The sequence below is a fragment of the Anabrus simplex genome, chromosome 6 (assembly GCF_040414725.1).
Source record: "Anabrus simplex isolate iqAnaSimp1 chromosome 6, ASM4041472v1, whole genome shotgun sequence".
Classification (NCBI taxonomy): Eukaryota; Metazoa; Arthropoda; class Insecta; order Orthoptera; family Tettigoniidae; genus Anabrus; species Anabrus simplex.
The window spans coordinates 351,073,224-351,093,164 of NC_090270.1; the positions used below are offsets into that span (position 1 = coordinate 351,073,224).

The 19,941-nt window shown below is 41.6% G+C and overlaps 1 protein-coding gene across 7 annotated transcripts in view; it reads left to right on the plus strand.

Annotated features, from left to right (window-relative positions):
• Positions 1–19,941, plus strand: part of LOC136875818 (oocyte zinc finger protein XlCOF6) — a 299,457-nt gene that overhangs the window by 104,740 nt on the left and 174,776 nt on the right. For 6 of the 7 annotated variants that reach the window (XR_011018443.1, XR_010860521.2, XM_067149430.2 and 3 more), the window contains one exon: positions 2,729–3,655. The exons of the other annotated variant lie outside the window; for it this stretch is intronic. Coding sequence is in view for 4 of the 6 variants with exons in the window: in XM_067149430.2 (XP_067005531.2) it covers positions 2,729–3,614 (886 nt within the window). In the remaining 2 variants the exon portion in view is untranslated. Of the gene's footprint in view, positions 1–2,728; positions 3,656–19,941 lie in introns of those variants that run through there. 7 annotated transcript variants of the gene reach the window in all.

Sequence of the window (19,941 nt, forward strand, 5' to 3'; positions counted from 1 at the left end):
TGTTTGCTTTCCACATGCGCGTTGTGTTTGGTGTCATGTTTACGTTTCCTTCTCGTGGCCACTCCTGTTGCATACCACTACCTAACCAGCGTATCCTTCATGTTGGTAATAATATTAAGTTATCGTGATTCATCACTCTTATGGTGTGGTGTCCTGCGGCAATTTCTTCTTTTATTAAAACTCGATGTACATAGTATAAGAAACACGCTCCTGGTTGAAAGCTGGTCTCGTCATATCCTTACACAAATGTACGTTGAACCCATAATTGATCAGCACGTTGTCATGGACTGCTTAATCCCACCGCAATGAAGTTGTTAAAAAATAGACAAATTAAATCGGACAGGAAGTAGTACAAAATCTCCATATTCTGCCTCTATCAAGGCGGTTTCATTCAGTAGGTTGGACTCTTTAACATCATCTTCAATGCTGGCTTGTGAAAGCCACCACTACATACACCCATCTTGGTTGAAGTTCACAAAGCGACTCAAAATATATGCACAGGGCATGCACACGAGCAAAACAAATGACAAACATGTCTGCACTGGACCCACTTGCTCCATACAAATACTCAATGCAAGGCAGTTGAGTTATTTCTCAAGGGTATTATCATGTGCCAATTAACATTCTGAATTGCAGTATAACCTGCCATTAACAGGACCTTTATGAACTGAAAGACTGTCCTTATTGGAAAATTTTCCCTGTCTGTGAATTCTGATTTAATATTCATGTAAATTTACCTGTATTTAGCAGAACTTGTCTGATGTGGAAATGAAAGTATATTTTCCAACTATAATGGAAAAAAATAAGTTCCTTCCTAATCCTTTTCAGTAGATGTGTATTCGAAATGGATCTAAGATGGCCGAGAAACTGATTCCTACAACAAACTGTCAAACTGTAATTTTGGTAGTGTCAGTGGAGAAGGTTACATGACTATTGATCTAAAAGTTGAGATAGAGGGAATGCTAGTTTGTCACCCATCACCTTCAAGGAAAAGAACAGAAATTGATGGCGAAGACGAGAACGAAGATGATTTATGTAACGTGACATCGTTCCATTGTAACGTGTTGGCGGGGTAAATAAGACCTGGTAACGTCCTATTTCTATGATTTATTAACTAAGCACTACAACTACCGATTTACACACACACACACAGACGATAGCCGAGCCACAACTTACACAAGTACACGGTTACACACTTACACACTTACTCTCTTAGTTTATCATGTCCTTCTACAATGACACACACACAGTCATCGATTATTTACACTACACTCACTCAGCCACTCGGTCACACTCGTTAGCGCTGTCACGGTCCACAGCCTACACGTCAGTCTCGCAGGTCGGGATAGTATCCGCTGTTCACTCAATCCGTCGAACTCCGCTGTCTTCACGTCGGCGCCCAGTGTTCCCTTCGCTCTGCTCCAGAACACCCAAGGTTCCTCTCTAGCAGCCGGCCTCAAGGGACACACACACACACACTACGTCTGGGAAACAGGAACGAGTCCTCGGTTCCAACAGGCTGACAGGATATCACTGACTGCGCTCCAGCGAACTCTCACTGACTCCAGGCAAGTCACTCCTCTGGAAGAGTCCAGATGCTAGATGTATCCAGGAACCTCGCGAGATGGAAGACTCCAGATTAATCGTCGAGTAATTTCCGTCGTCCCATGCGGCGCGACCACGGACAGAAAAGAGAAGGGCCCGCCCAGCACTTATATCCTACTCACGATTGGCGCGCTGAGCCTAAGGGGGTGGGGCAATAGGTGACGAGCTCGGCGCATAGCGACATGGCATGGCGGACGCTATAACCATTACAATATGCAGAGAACATTCAGTCTCTGAAAAATGATTCAGATTTGTTTGACATTGTTTGCTGTGACTGTATTTTAATTGAGAATTTTGGTATTAGGGAAGCATACAACCGTACTGTACAGTATTTCTATAAAAAATGCAACATGTATCCACTTGAGGAGGTTCTAAATTACAACAGATTTGTGTTACAGCTGTTAAGCGTAGTCCATGTAAAGGTCTGATTACAGTCACTACTATCACACAATATAGTGCTGGATTATCAAACAGAGGTGTGTACTCACCATTTTTTAGTTATTTTTAACTGCATTTATGAATACAGCAGAAATTTTTTTTGGGTTTCTCTTAAGGACGGGTTTTATTGTATAAATAGATTTATATGACACTAATTTCAATATCCACGTGGATAATCACAAATAAAATAATAGTTACACAAGTTTTATCGTCCCTTCCTTGTCTTTTTCAATTATCTGTGATTGACGCTAATGGAATTGGCTCCCAGATGCACAGTTATACTGTGGAAGGGTCTTAGGTGGTTAGTAGCATACCTTGTTGTGTATAAATGGACATTTTTAGTAACGCAATCACAGTCCAAGCTAGAGGAGCGATGATTCCCACCCAGATTGGGAATTGCTGACAACTTTGACAACCAGCAGATATGGGAAAATTCCATACTTTTTCTATCTTTAATGGAGCATTTTGGATGTGTATGTTGTTGTGTTTGTGCAATTGGAATATGGGAATCTCTTTACTTCATTTTGTTGATATATTCTCTTATTTGCTGGTCATGTTAAATTGTAATATTCTGCTTGTTATTTTTAAATACCCGCAATAATTCATATGCAGATATAAGTTACTGTATATTCAGTAGCTGTTCAGTTTCCTGTAACCATTTCGTATCTTTCTACTCTATTTCTAGTGTTACTGAAATTGAAGAAATTAATTCGTCCAAGACCTCACAGGAGATGAACTCTAAAGGAAAAGGTTCTGTAGAAGAGTCCCCGTTGATAGAACACGTTTATCATACCTGTGATGTTTGCGGTAAGGCATTTAATGAAAAACAGCTCCTGTTATATCATATGTTACTGCATGCTGAAGAAAGTAAACTTGTTTGTGGAGTCTGCGGTAGGAAGTTTCCGAGTCATTCCCATGTAATTGTCCACATGCGCAAGCACACAGGTGAAAGGCCATTTGCCTGTACAATCTGTAGCAAAACATTCACTTACAGTTCTTCGCTCCTCAAACACAATAAAGTTCATATGGAAGAGAAACCACATTCCTGCTCTACATGCGGTAAGGGCTTTAAGGATTTAGGAGCTTGGAGGCGGCACACTGTAATTCATACAGGAGAGAGAGCATTTGCTTGTGCTTTGTGTAGTAAGACATTCATTGATAAAGCTTCGCTTGTGAAGCATAGCCGGGTCCATACCGAAGAGAAACCATATTCCTGTTCGACGTGTGGCAAAACTTACAAGGATAGGGGGGGTTTAAGGAGACATACTTTAATTCATACAGGAGAGAGGCCTTATTGCTGTAAACTTTGTGATAAGAGTTATTACTTGCGCAGTGGACTCGTCGATCATATGAAGACTCATACCACAGCAGGTCCATTTGCTTGTACTCTGTGTGATCAGACCTTCCGAATTCGAAAACTGCTTAGGTTGCATATGTTGACTCACTCAGCGCAAAATGCCCATTCCTGCATTACGTGTGGTGCTACGTTTTGTTCCCGACGCACTTTAATGAGGCATAGGTCAAGTCATATAAAGGATCGTAACAGGCAGCTAAATAGAGAAGTACAGTAAGAGTGCTTGTTATTTCACAGTATGTCTTTTTCTCTGACTATCATTGGTACTTTTGTAATTCCAAAATAAAGTTACTGCTAAGAATGTTCATTGGGTTTACTTTTTTTTACTGCTTTCTGGTGTATAGAGTTTGACAGGTACAGGTAATTTTGGAACAGGGTTGATTATCTTACTGCCAAGGCAAAATGAGCTGTGGCTTTATTTTTTGGTGAAGTAAAACTGTTGACTGACACCATTTCATCTGGTAGATATTTTATGAAAATTCTCATACTGATCAATGTTTCTTGTGAAATTTTTCTTATTGTATGGCTAAATCTGACTCATTTTGTGATAAGGGTTTAATGTCTCCTATTTATTAAATCTTTGAACAATGCAGTATGAAAAGTTATAGAACTAAAGATATAAATGGCTAATTTCTCAAATTGGAGTTTGGTGATCTGCCCTGTAATGTAAGTTAATGCATTTGTCACTCCTTCCATTTCAAAATACTAACTATGCATGGTCTAAAAATGATCAGTTTGCAGAGTTGTGTGACAGGAAGCTTCTCTCACTATTCACATTACATGCCACAAGCCATAATGCTTGCAAACACTTGAATGCTAATTTAGTATTGTCTATCAAAACTGCTAAAACTTCATTAATAATGTACTTTCACTGCATTCTGCAATGTCATCCCTGTTTATCAGATCCTTGTAATATTTTACATCATTGCTGACATCATCTAACTCTGAAATACTCACCCAGATCATAAAGATATTCTTGTATACAGACAGCTGAATGGAGCCAGAACCACCTGTTTTTCCAATGCGATTGCAATTCTTCTGAAGTAATTTAAAATATTTGTCCAACTGGGTTGGCCTTCCCACTGTAACCTATTTTCTCAGCAAGCAGATGCTGGGGCTGTACCTTAATTAAGACCTTGACCGCTTCCTTCCCACTATCTCGTCATTGCCATTAGAGGTGTCCGTATCAGTATGACATAAAGCAGTTTGTAAAAAAAAAGAAAAAGGAGGGCACAATCTCATTTAAAATATCTACTGTGTGGGCACAACTTTGCTGCACCCTGTCAGTGGATATGCTAAGAGTATTACTGTAGACTACCGCTGCATTATTTATAGATTGACGGCAAATCAACATTCCACAAAATTTTCACTGAAGCAGCGTTTAAGAAACAGCTTCCCCCATGTGGTTAAATTATCAGTTTTCTCACAGCTTGTTTCTTTTTCTCTTCATGTTCTGCTTTAGAAAGTGGGATCTTATTTTATACGCAGGTACTTGCCTGTGCAAAAAGTACAGAATAATACTAATGCTATTGGTTATACATCCCAGCAACAACTTCTGTTGTTTTCAGAGATGCCGAGATACAGCAATTTTGTTCTGCACCATTTGGTTTATGTCCTTGTTAATCACCAGGCTGATGTATACCAGCGGATCGAGCGAAGATGGAGCCTGCCCACTTTGGTGCAGAACGGCATTGCCTTATCCATCTGAGATACTCAGTCCAGGGATTTACTTACTATAGACTTACAAATAGTGTCATTTTACAATAAAGACTGACTTATTCATCTCCTCGCTCAAGCCAGTCTTATCCACCTTCTCGAGAGAAATGTTTTGTCTATTGTGTCACTTTTCACCTTTCTTGTGACATGTAGAGTATCGTTAATTGTTATTTGCCTCTTAGAATTATGTCTTCTTTGCGTCATTCTTTTTATGCATTTCTGCATTTACATCACTCAAACATAATATGAATATTACAATATTTACACATTAGTATCTTCATTGCAGCATCAGATACATAGACCTCTTACTGTTGTATTCCTCGGCCTTTCATAAATCCACTGTGACTTAACTTTTCAGCATTTTCCACATGAATGCTGGACATTGGCCAATAAAGCTTGATCAGTAGTGAATTCACACTGCCAAAGAGTGTAATACACACCACTGTATCTATAATTACCATTTGCTGTAACTGATAACAGATACGGATTTTTCCTAATTGCCTTAGATATTGTAGATCTGAAGGTGCATTTCGAGTACACATTGCACATTATTTTCTGTGTGTTTGTGTAGAGAACATACAGCACCATCAAGCAACTGAGAAAGAAAATGCAATAGTCAAGATTTCAGAATCATTTAAATGTTTATTGGAGAGCTTTGTCTATAACAATTAGCATTTTTTTGTACAATGCGGGGTGAATGTCTTCGTTATTTGTGCATATCATTATAACCAATAAATAGAGTCCCTACAAGTGAGTAAAAACTCTACTGTAGTACAAGACAGGTTTCACTCCATGTCATCTTTTAACATACCTCTGTCCTGCCTTCTCCTACACAAGATAAATCTGTTGCTCAAGGTTCAGCTAGAAATATAATGTGAACAAAAGTGTATTCCTGGAAGCCACATCTGGTGTTCAGTGCAACGATGCCACAGCTAGTTTAGGAGGTTGCATAGAACAAAATAACCTGCTTTTGTTCAATTATTTGTTAATCTCTTCAACATATTGGGAAACTACACAAACTGTACCCTCTGACCTTGATGACATTAGTATAACTGAAAATATTTTCTTAACAATTAACTATCACACGTAAATTATCTGCAATCATCAATGCACAGGTGAAGAATGACATCCGAATTAACTCATAGTTATCAGCGAACCATGTGACCTTGCCGCAGTGGGGAGGCTTGCGTGTCCCAGTGATGCAGAAAGCCGAGCCGCAGGTGCAACCATACCGGATGGGTATCTGTTGAGAGACCGGACTAACGAATGGTTCATCGAAAGGGGGGTAGCAGCCTTTCGGTAGTTGCAAGAGCGGCAGTCTAGATGATTGACTGATACGGCCTTGTAATGATACTCAACATGGCTTAGCTGTGTTGATACTGCTACACGGCTGAAAGCAGTGGGAAACTACAGCTGTAACTAACTCCCGAGGACATGCAGCTCTCCTTGTACGAATGATGTACTGATGATGGCTTCCTCCCGGGTAAAATATTCCGGAGGAAAACTAGTCCCCCATTCGGATCTCCGGGTGGGGACTACACGAGAGGGGGCGATCATCAGGAAGATGGATACTGACATTCTACGAGTCGGAGCGTGGAATGTTAGAAGCTTGAATCGTTGTGGTAGGTTAGAGAATCTGAAAAGGGAGATGGATAGGCTAAAGTTAGATGTAGTTGGTATAAGTTAAGTACGTTGGCAGGAAGAACAGGATTTTTGGTCAGGTGACTACCGAATTATCAACAGGAAATCAAACAGGGGAAATGCAGGAGTTGGTTTAATAATGAATAAGAAAATAGGGCAGCGGATAAGCTGCTACGACCAGCATAGTGAAAGAGTTATTGTTGTCAAGATAGACACCAAACCAATGCCCACCACAATAGTGCAGGTCTATATGCCTACTAGTTCAGCGGATGATGAAGAATTTGAAAGAATATATGAGGAGATAGAAGATTTAATACAATATGTAAAAGGTGATAAGAATCTAATTGTGATGGGAGACTGGAATGCAGTGGTAGGCCAAGGAAGAGAAGGTAGTACAGTAGGAGAATTTGGATTGGGACAAAGGAACGAAAGAGGAAGTCGGCTGGTTGAATTCTGCACTGATCATAATTTAGTCCTTGCCAATACTTGGTTCAAACACCACAAACGACGGCTGTATACGTGGACGAGAACTGGAGACACTGGAAGGTATCAAATAGACTTCATTATGTTTAGGCAGAGATTCAGAAACCAGGTGTTGGATTGCAAAACTTTCCCAGGAGCAGACGTGGACTCTGACCACAACTTGTTGGTCCTGAAATGCCATCTGAAGTTGAAGAAATTGGAGAAAGGAAAGAATGCAAAAAGATGGGATCTCGACAAGTTGAAAGAAAAGAGTGTGAGGGATTGTTTCCAGGAACATGTTGCACAAGGACTAAATGAAAAGGCTGAAGGAAACACTATAGAGGAAGAGTGGAGAGTCATGAAAAATGAAGTCGGTAAGGTTGCTGAAGAAATGTTAGGAAGGGAGAAAACATCAACTAAGAATCAGTGGATAACTCAGGAGATACTAGACCTGATTAATGACCGACGAAAATACAGTGACTGACAGCAAATGCAACACCAAGAAGGAGTGGTCAGAACTTTATGCCAATTGCAGGGTAGACTGACGTCACTGAGGTATGCTCATGATGTGAAATGCGCCGCTGTGCTGCGCACGTAGCCAACGATAAATGGGACACGGCGTTGGCGAATGGCCCACTTCGTACCGTGATTTCTCAGCCGACAGTCATTGTAGAACGTGTTGTCGTGTGCCACAGGACACGTGTATAGCTAAGAATGCCAGGCCGCCGTCAACGGGGGCATTTCCAGCAGACAGACGACTTTACGAGGGGTATGGTGATCGGGCAGAGAAGGGCAGGTTGGTCGCTTCGTCAAATCGCAGCCGATACCCATAGGGATGTGTCCACGGTGCAGCGCCTGTGGCGAAGATGGTTGGCGCAGGGACATGTGGCACGTGCGAGGGGTCCAGGCGCAACCCGAGTGACGTCAGCACGCGAGGATCGGTGCATCCGCCGCCAAGCGGTGGCAGCCCCGCACGCCACGTCAACCGCCATTCTTCAGCATGTGCAAGACACCCTGGCTGTTCCAATATCGACCAGAACAATTTCCCGTCGATTGGTTGAAGGAGGCCTGCACTCCCGGCGTCCGCTCAGAAGACTACCATTGACTCCACAGCATAGACGTGCACGCCTGGCATGGTGCCGGGCTAGAGCGACTTGGATGAGGGAATGGCGGAACGTCGTGTTCTCCGATGAGTCACGCTTCTGTTCTGTCAGTGATAGTCACCGCAGACGAGTGTGGCGTCGGCGTGGAGAAAGGTAAAATCCGGCAGTAACTGTGGAGCGCCCTACCGCTAGACAACGCGGCATCATGGTTTGGGGCGCTATTGCGTATGATTCCACGTCACCTCTAGTGCGTATTCAAGGCACGTTAAATGCCCATCGCTACGTGCAGCATGTGCTGCGGCCGGTGGCACTCCCGTACCTTCAGGGGCTGCCCAATGCTCTGTTTCAGCAGGATAATGCCCGCCCACACACTGCTCGCATCTCCCAACAGGCTCTACGAGGTGTACAGATGCTTCCGTGGCCAGCGTACTCTCCGGATCTCTCACCAATCGAACACGTGTGGGATCTCATTGGACGCCGTTTGCAAACTCTGCCCCAGCCTCGTACGGACGACCAACTGTGGCAAATGGTTGACAGAGAATGGAGAACCATCCCTCAGGACACCATCCGCACTCTTATTGACTCTGTACCTCGACGTGTTTCTGCGTGCATCGCCGCTCGCGGTGGTCCTATATCCTACTGAGTCGATGCCGTGCGCATTGTGTAACCTGCATATCGGTTTGAAATAAACATCAATTATTCGTCCGTGCCGTCTCTGTTTTTTCCCCAACTTTCATCCCTTTCGAACCACTCCTTCTTGGTGTTGCATTTGCTCTGTCAGTCAGTGTATAAGAATGCTAGAAATGAAGAGGGCAGAAAAGAATACAGTCGATTAAAGAATGAAGTGGATAGAAAGTGCAAGGTAGCTAAGGAAGAATGGCTGAAGGAGAAGTGCGAGGATGTCGAATGTTGTATGGTCCTAGGAAAGGTAGATGGTGCATACAGGAAAATCAAGGAAACCTTTGGAGAAAGGAAATCTAGGTGCATGAATATTAAGAGCTCAGATGGAAAGCCACTTCTAGGGAAAGAAGACAAAGCAAAAAGATGGCAGGAACATATCCAACAGTTGTATCAAGGTAAAGATGTAGATAATTTCGTTCTGGAACATGAAGAGGCTGTTGATGCTGATGAAATGGGAGACCCAATTTTGAAGTCAGAGTTTGACAGAGCTGTGAGTGACCTAAATATGAACAAGGCACCTGGAATTGATGATATTCCCTCTGAATTACTGGCTGCCTTAGGAGAAACCAGCATGGCAAGGTTACTTCATTTAATGTGCAAGATGTATGAGACAGGAGAAATCCCATCCGATTTTCGGCAGAATGTTGTTATACCTATTCCCAAGAAAGCCGGTGCTGACAGGTGTGAAAACTACCGCACCATTAGTTTAGTATCTCATACCTGCAAAATTTTAACACATATTATTTACAGAAGAATGGAAAAACAAGTTGAAGCTGAGTTGGGAGATCAATTTGGCTTCAGAAGAAATGTGGGAACACGTAAAGCAATCCCGACTTTACGTCTGATCTTAGAGGATCGAATCAAGAAGGACAAGCCCACGTACATGGCATTCGTAGATCTAGAAAAGGCATTCGATAATGTTGATTGGACCAAGCTATTTATGATTCTGAGGATGATAGGGATCAGTTACTGAGAACGAAGAATTATCTACAATCTGTATAAAAATCAGTCTGCAGTGATAAGAATCGAGGTCTTTGAAAAAGAAGTAGCAATCCAGAAAGGAGTGAGGCAAGGCTGCAATTTGTCCCCTCTACTTTTCAATATTTACATTGAACAGGGAGTAAAGGAAATCACAGTCCAAGGAGAGGAAATCAAAACCTTGAGATTTGCCGATGATATTGTTATTTTATCTGAGACTGCAGGAGATCTCGGGAAGTTGCTGAATGGTATGGATGAAGTCTTGGGTAAGGAATACAAGATGAAAATAAATAAGTCCAAAACAAAAGTAATGGAGTGCAGTCGAACGAAGGCAGGTGATGTAGGAAATATTAGATCAGGAAACGAAGTCTTAAAGGAAGTAGATGAATATTGTTACTTGGGGTAGTAAAATAACTAACGGGGGCAGAAGTAAGGAGGACATAAAATGCAGAATAGCACAAGCAAGGAAGAGCTTTCTTAATTAAGAAAGGAAATTAGCTCACTTCAAACATTGATATCGGAATTAGAAAGATGTTTTTGAAGAGTTTTGTGTGGAGCGTGGCAGTGTATGGAAGTGAAACATGGACGATAACTAGCTCAGAAAGAAAGAGAATAGAAGCTTTTGAAATGTGGTGTTAGAGAAGAATGCTGATGGTGAGATTGATAGATCGAATCACGAATGAAGAAATACTGAATCGAATTGGTGAGAGGAGATCGATTTGGCTAAATTTGACGAAAAGAAGAGATAGAATGATAGGACACATCTTAAGACACACAGGACTTGTTCATTTGGTTTTTGAAGGAAGTGTAGGTGGTAAGAACGGTAGGGGTATACCAAGGTATGAATATGACAAGCAGATTAGAGCAGATGTAGGATGCAATAGCTACGTAGAAATGAAAAGGTTAGCACAGGATAGGGTGGCGTGGAGGGCTGCATCAAACCAGTCTATGGACTGATGACAAACAACAACAACAACACATCAGCACTTTGTTGATTAATGATGTCTGATTTCTTAACCCCTTGATTCTGACCTCAATACTGCCAAAGGGTATAGGCCCTTTAGCCTTAAATTAATTTTGTTACTGGATATAAAGTTTTAAAGTTGTTGAAATGCAAATGATATGTCTTAACCTTTCACTGCTACAATCGAGTATGCTCAAGCTGGATTTAGCGCCGCCACTGATGTGGTCGAACATATAACTGTTTTATATGGTTCTGCCATCTATTAGTCACACTGTAAACTAAGTAGTTCAGCAGGAGAATGTGTTTGCTTTGTCACAGTTGTAAAGATCATGTTGGAAGGATTGGTGCCGCGTTTGAACATGGGATGTGTCCGGAGGAAGTCTTACAGTTTTAGAGCAGAACGAGTCTGGTGTGGATTTTGAGAGAGACGGCAGTGATGTTCAAGGTATTAGTGAAGTGATAGGGCGTGATTATAATGGTGATAGAGCTGATGATTTGCTGCCAGACAGAGGATGAAATAACACTGACCTAGGCTTGCCAACATGGTCAGAAGACGAGTTTACAACGACGGATCATGCATTTCAAGTGCCAAATCTAGCTATTGGGACCTTTCCCATCAACCCCCATAACTCAAGGGACCATGTGACAACGCAAATTTACCCCGAGCGGGTCATGAACACATGGGACCACGTGCCACAGAGATCAACAGTCAAGGGACCTTTTCTGTCTAGAGACAGATACCGCCTCATGTGGATTGAAACAACTAATCCGAACACATGAGATGACAAATGCCCTTACGACAGTGCGAGGTCAACCGCAACCCTTCCATTCCGAGGTACGAGCACAAGCCTCCTACGTCCGTGGCTATGAAATACAACTACTTACAGGCATAAATGAATGGAAGATCGCGGGATGCAATTGTCGGCAAACACAAGCAAAAATAAAGTTTTTAAAGGTTTAATTAACTCTCGTTAAAACACAACCTTGATAAATGAAGTATAAATACAGCAACGGGGAATCAACTTCATGCCATCAAACAGGTAAAATACAGATCATATCTACACGAATGTCCTTAGTTGGGTTTTTGAGCGCATGGTCTCCTCGGACAATCCATTCATATATTAATTATGTACTTGCGTGATTCATCTTTTGATTTAAAAACAGGTCAAAAAGTTTGAAATGCTTTTAAGATTCAAATGTTTATGATTCATGTTGATGTTCAAGCCTTCGTTACATATCAGCTGTTGAGTAAGACTAAAAACAAAAATTACTTTCACAATAACAAGTTACGACCTTGCGAATGCGCGAAGGCTCCCAATTTACATATTCAAAAAGCACTGGAATTAGTCTTAGAGTGGCTGTCTAATTTTAATATAGCGCAATAAAATTATTTGCAAAAAATATGAGATAAGGAAAAAGCTCAAAACACATCCCACATAATTACGACATATAACCTACGAATAATAAAAATAAACTGAATCCCAGTGAATACAAATCACCATGTTTGATGACCAACAGTGCAAAGTCACGACGGACTGAACCTCGTCACCTGATCAACTCTCACGAAATCTACCTTCAGCAAAGCAATAGTTACATAGAAATAATGTACAAACACTTATAACACCTGGAAGAGAAAAAGATGTTGCACGAATATTGGCGGCATTTTTGTATTTATACGTTGCTGTGTGACTAGTGATCCTCATGTGCCCCGGATTTCGAAGCGGTGGCCTCGATCTCGCCAACAGTAGGGATCGTAAAAAAGCCCTAGCTGTCGCGTCAATAGGGGTAATAATTAATTATTCAGGCAATAATTTTATCATGTCTTGTGAACTGACACTAAGGATACGATGAAGACCCAGTGCAGTGGATTTCGTCAAAACTAGCGAAAAGAAAACTGCCAGGAACTGGACTCGGGCCTCTTATAGGTAAAAGAAACATATAAGAGACGCTAAGAAAATAAAACGTAACAGTGACAAGGGTAAGAACTTAAATTTATTATGAAAATAAAATCAAAAGAAAATAGCATAACTAAAACGGGGGCCGAAAATCAAATGGGCAATATTAATAATATGTGGCCCGTGATTAATATACATCAGACACAATGATAATATTACCTTCGCAAACGCTTACCTTCGAAAAGGACGTGAAGAAAAGTTTAGCATAAAGATATGGCATCTATACCAATTAGCTGAAGCATATGAGTTTAGACGGTACAAAACATTTCAGGTCAAAACAATCATAAGATTAGAGAGTAATAGCCTCACATCATAGGCATCAAGACTCTCAACAATAATCCTCACATCCCCCGAGAATACAATAACATTAAGTAAAAAGAGCATAAATAGAGAAGAGGGGATGGTGCACCGAGCTCTTAAAATTCAACCAGAGAGAAAAAGCTAAAGGGGCGGTTACCATAGTTTCACGCAACACAACAAGAAAATATGGAAAGGCAACCCTCAAGGAATAAAACATATTAAACTAGAAAATAAGTAACTTAAAGAAAGCCAATGACGGCGATGTGAAACGAAAAATAAACAGGTTAATTAAGCACAAAAGGTAATACGAATCAAACGTCAGAACCACCCACGCACACACAGAGACCAAGAGGGACATATAAGAGCGTCGACATACAGCACATAATAAATAAACAACCGCTCTCGAGCTCAGACAATATGAATCAGAAAGTGATCCATCAAAAGAGACGGAGTGTCTTCAACACCAAAACACACAGAAGCAGGCAAATCGCGTAGTTAGCTTGAATTCATACCAGATTTATGAAATGGACATGAATTATACAGAGCACGCGATAAAATAATAAGACATGAGCTCAAGCGGAATGTTAATGAAGCGACATGGGTAAAAGGTCTTGGTCGCACACAGCAAACAATCTCATACACACATGAATCCGTGTTACCTTCTATTCTCAAAGTAAACATAGCGAATCAATAAAAGAAAATCAAGGTTAACACACGAATAAATCAGAAAAAACGTAATGAGGGAAGCCTTTCTAACTCAACTAAAAGAAGATTAAAGAAAATTAAATACCTCGACTACATAAGCAAACAGCATACACAAAAGGCTGAGATGTTTACAAGGACATCTTAAATTTCTTAAAATATCTTTTATAAGCCATATAGGCGACTTGAAAATCGAATCCTTCCATCTCAAGTCGAAAAGATCTCAAAAAAGTCCATCAGAAAGATAATCCCACAAGACGGGGCAAAGAGAAATGCTTTGACCTATCCTATCGTAGAAGACGCCATCTATCGGAATAGAGAAGGATTACATAGTGGTAACGACACATGATGGGAACGAGTAATAGTTGATAGATGCTAGAGTTCGCTAGGAACGTGAAGATATCAGAAAAGTAAACGTACCATAAAATGATATGGTGCGGTAGAAATATTCTTAGTGCCCCCTCGAAAATGAATTCTGTCCTGTTGGCCAGATAGGAAAAATTCATTTTACTTGAAGGCTGAAGTATAAATAAAGTGTGCGCACACAACTATAACTAAACATAATGCTAACGTAATACAGGTACATGAAGCTAGGTACATGTATAAGAATGTACGTTTTGCATCAGAAACACGTGTAGACGTAAGTGTCCTGGTACTAAGGTCAACACAAGGAAACAATGAAGAGCAGAGTCTTTTAAGACCTGAAGTGTGTCGCAGTCCAGTAAAGCGCATGTCAAGTACGATCATACTTCATTTTCTCCGTATTTTACCATTCGACTCCTGGCTTTCTTTTTGTCGTTATTAATCTGTGTTATTATCATTTATTTCATAAAGAAGATAACAGTTTTCTATTCCTGAAACAGAAAGAAGTCTGAGTATACTGTTTTCTCGCTAAGATATAATCCATGTTTGCATGGTGGATGCAGGAAACAATATGATAACTCGGTAAGTATGTTACGGTTTCCTTGGGTAATGTGGTTTTAACAAGGATACATGGGCTTTGGAGAGCTCATGCGTAGCGATGTCCTCCAGCTCGACTGTTACAGGTTCCAGGAATTTGACGATTCGTTTTGGCTCGGACCATTTCTGACAGTTTCCGGCTGACATGGTCCGAGGCGGAACTGACAGGACATTTCTTATTTAAACTAGGTCTCCAACGCTAAAGGGGACCGGTTTCCTCCCCTTGCTATACCTCCGAGCCACCTTGTTCTTCGCTTTTATCAGATGATCGGAAGCTAATTTCCATTTTTCTTCCACACTCAGGTGACGGAAAGGAGCGGAGAGATAGTCGATATTCCACTGTAACGTAAGTGGATCGTTAAGGATTCTGCCCAGAAACAGTTCGGCTGGCGTAAATTGGCTGGATTCATGTACAGCGGTGTTGAAACCTAGGCTGAAAAATGACAAACAGGAGTCCCAACGCGACTGATTATTACGGTGAAAGGCAGATAAACATGTTTTGAGGTTACGATGGAATCTCTCGATTAGGGACGGTTCAGGATGGTGAGGGCTAAGACGGATATGCTTAATACCCCACGAAAAACACATATTCTGAAAAGTAGAACAGGTGACACTAATGTCTTGGGAGGCCCAAAAATAGCGAAGATTTGATTGGATAACAATTTAGTGGTGACGGCAGAGTTAATTTTCCGGACAGGGCATAGCCAAACGAACTTAGAAAAACCATCAATGACAGATAGGATGCCCATATGTCCGTTCCGGGATCTTACTAAAGGTCCAAAGAAATCAATAAATAGTTCCTCTCCAGGAGCGTTAGCCACATCGGCAGAATGAAATCCGACTTGAATATTTTGAGCGGCTTGCACTTTTGACAAACGTCGCAGATAGTAATTTCGAGCGATTTTATGAAATGTTTTAAGCTGCCGAAGGTGCACTCCCAAATATGAGTCATGGTAATAATTCAGAATCATAGTCCTCAAGGCACAGGGAATGAACACTTTCGAGGACTTGTTTCGAGGGCACTTATGACACAAGAGACCCTTCTTAATTTCGAAAGACTCGTAGCTGTGGTCGTTCTTGGAAATTCCGCCCATTATCTTAACACACTCATCGTCTTGCCTTTGGAATTCACCTATATTCGTAAAGCTCCAGGGGTAATTTTGAAGAACGTTGACTGAAAGATTAGAACCAGAACTACATTCAGCGTTATCGTTGGGATTTTCCACGCCATCAAACATGCGCGACAGACAGTCAGCTACGACGTTGTCTTTGCCTCTCACATGCACAACAGTAAATTTAAAAGACGACAAGCGAAGTATCCAGCGGGCAGTTCTCCCTAACATTTTTACGTTAGCGCTCATCCAAGATAAGGCCTGATTATCGGTGTGAATCCAGAAATGACGGTGTTCTAGGTAGGAGTGAAACTTTTCAACACGGAGAACGACAGCCAAGCATTCTTTCTCATAAAGAGAATAGCTTAATTCTGAACCATGTAGCATCTTACTGAAGTATGCAATAGGGGCCAGACTATCATTCTCTAACCTCTGGTTCAAGACGGCAGAGACTGCAATGTCACTAGCATCGCATTGAAGGACGAAGTCATTGTCGAAATCGGGACTGTGCAGGACCGGAGCCTGACAGAGGGCATCTTTGAGTTTGCTGAAAGCTTGTTCTTGAGTGTACCGAGCGGTACACCTCCACGCCGCTAATTCAAACATTGCGCCAGTTGAAACTCCTCTACTGGAGGAAGCCTGAACTTTAACAACCATGTTAATTCTAAAGTTTCTCAGAAGATGTCGCTATTGTAAATTTTGAATAGTTCTGAACTGTGTCTTTTTCGAATTATATTTGTTTTCTCTGCAGTGAGAAGTGTGAACATTCTCTTCTAGATGGCACTACTGAAGAACTACAATTGTGCACCCTGGTGCGAAGTGAAGGAACTGTTTTTTGAGAAATTTTGTGTTCATAAGTTTGTTCTTTGTTAAATTTCTTTCAGTCATTTTTTGGGTTGGCAGTATAACCCTTCTCTTTCCGCTTGTTTTGAATTTAGCCAATCCCGAATTTCTTTAATTAATTTTTAACCAATAATGTGTGTCTTCTCCGATATGGATATGTTGCTTGACCCTAGCCAATAAAGTTGAAGGGGGTGTGGGTTCTCATTCATGAAACGTCTCGAATTTTCCGCGAGGATATATAAACTGCTGATTTTCTTGTCTCCTGGCCACTTCAGTAACGTCTTTCTTTGTGTGATTATGTAGCAGAGGGCGGGAAGCGCCTCTTTCTTCGGGCAGCAGTTCATCCATCAGGTAATGGCCTTTTAATAACTTCCTTGCTTGCTAGCTCAGCAGTTTAGCCCTCGGGGCAGGTTCGAAACTTTTATCATGTAACTTTCCTTTAAAATGTAAAAGACACTTGGTATAAAATTCTGTCTCTTTGACTACAAATCGGGATAGAGAGTGCCTAACCCTCTCGAGCTCCCTCTCATATTGTTTTTGAGGTGACTACGTTTTCTCAACCGTTTTCCTTCGTTTCATAATGTAATGTCACTGTTTTCCTATCGTGTCACCTCCGTAGTATGGGATTAGCCCTTGCATAAGCGGCCTAGAGCCAAATAGGTTTTTAAAATGGTGTATTATTAGTGCAAGTTACTCCTCCACTCAAGTTGGTATTTTGGGGCCATGTAATTGTCCTGTTTCTTTATGGAATAGGCCTCAATAGGTTGGGTATCATTACCCCTGTTCTTGTGTGCCCGTAGGGCAGCTTGAACGTGGAGTTTGGAGTGGCCTTTGAATTGGCTTGAACTTTGAGAGCGGGTTGCTCTTTCTAAAATTTGGTTTCTGTGTGCCTCGAGCAGGCTTTACTGGGTAATTGGGAGCAAATGCTCCTTGACATGATTGGGGTTTTCTGCCCCTTTGTTGAACCTTGTGTATAAGTAAAGTTGGGCTCATTGCTCAGGAATTGTGAATCTGGGGCTCGAAGCCCAAAAGCCATTAATAAACTGTAATTGTACATTCTTAACTTGTTGATATATATATAACTGATTTCCTGTGTATTTGTTATTTCCTGATCTCGAAAAGAAAATATAACCTTTGTTAAATATTAAATTAACTATAATTTCGTAAGTTGAGACCAGCACCTTCTTTCACCGTAACATCGCCCCAACAGGTTCAGAAATGTCAGAGAAGTTTGGGATGAACCTAGAATAGAACCCAACCATGATACCACGGACATTCTTAGGCCTAGGAAACTCGCGGATACATTTCACCCTGTCGGGATTTACAGAGATGATGTGTCCCAAGAACTTGATCCTTCTAGTACATAAGGATACTTTCTCCGGGTTGACCGTAAAACCATGCCTTTTAGCCTTGTGAGAAATTCACGGAGATGGGCAATGTGTTCTTCAAAGGTGTTAGAAAAGACTACGACATCATCGAGGTACGAAAACAGACAGGAGAACTTTAAGTCACCGAAGACCGTGTCGAGTATGTGGCTTAGTGCTTGACCACCAATTGAGATTCCCATAGGCACCTTATTAAATTGATACAGACCGAAAGGAGTAGCGAAAGCAGTATATTCGCGACAACTAGGATCCAAGGGAATCTGAAAGTAAGTTGAATTGAAGTCGAAGACTGAATAAAACTTGGCTTTCCCGAAGGACTGCAAGGCGGACTCTATCGTAGGAAGAGGGAAACTGTCGAAGATTACCTTACCCTTCAGGACCCTGTTATCAATGACTAGACGCGTTTGACTGTCTTTTTTGGGGATAAAAAAGGCAGGACTGCTGTAAGGCGACTTCGACGGGCTTATGACACCCTTATCCAGCAAATCATTGACGCACTTCCTCATAGCAGCTAGTTTAGGAGAAGAACAAGGAAAAGGCGGGAGTCTAACAGGCGTGTCATCATTCAGTGCGATACGATACGAAAAATCCTTAGCACATCCTAGCTTAGTAGACAGTACATCAGGGAATTCTTCCAGGAGACTATGTAGCATGAAAGTTTGATTTTCAGACAGATCGCTTAGGCCGATGTAAGATTTTTCGTCAGACAAGGAACACAGGGTCTTGTTTCTGAAGGGGTTCTCAAAGGAGAAACTTTCGTTATATCTAAAACGGAAAGCGAAGGACCGACTGATGAAATCAATCGACAGTCCAGTTGCAAGCATGAAGTCAGTACCTAGGATGAGAGGAACGGCCAAGTCTGGGACAACATTGAAGTTCCAGTCCCAAGAGGTTATGAATTTTCACGTGGGTTCAGATGCGTTTCACAGGAATAACGCGGTGACCGTCCGCAGACACATAACTTTCCGTACAACCAGAATTGCGAAGGTATTTTAATGTCATACCATCGACAAAGGATTGATTGATAAAATAACTACACGACCCGGTGTCTAAGAGAGAATACATGGCGCGCGAGCCGCAAAGAACCTTGGCCCAGGGTGATGATGAAGGAAGTCCCCAAATTTTGCTATGGGAACAGTTATTCGGCACCAACGGCGGGCCATTGCGTTGGTGCGAAGCTAGTTTCCCTGGTTAGAATTGCATCGAGGGCATATGTCGCGATAGACCCCAGTCAAACCACATTGACTGCACTTTATAGAAGACTGCAATCTACAGTTACGGGAAATATGTCCATCTTTTCCACAATTCCAGCATTTGACGGGATTTGCAACCTTATGGCGAGATACATCACGGCTCAAAAGAGCATTGGTAATACGGCCCGAAGAATGAGGCGATTCAAAACGATCAGTAGACCTGTTAGAATGTCGGACACTGGTTGGCGACCTAGCGAAGGAAACAGTTTTAGGCGAGGTGCGACAAGCTGTATCGGGAAACGAGCAATCAGCAGGTGGAGGAGGGGGTTGGTAAATGTTGTTCAGTTGCAGTGTCGACTCATATTCACGGCCAAGACAGATGATGTCGTCAAGACAATTTATTTCTGACCTCTTTATAAACAATTTATATTGAGGAGCTAGTTTGCGGTAGTAGATATCGAAAATTTCTGACTCATGAATTCTAATATCCAAGCGATTAAATAGGGTAAGAATACCAGTGGCATATTCATCGATGGGTTCATCCCGACC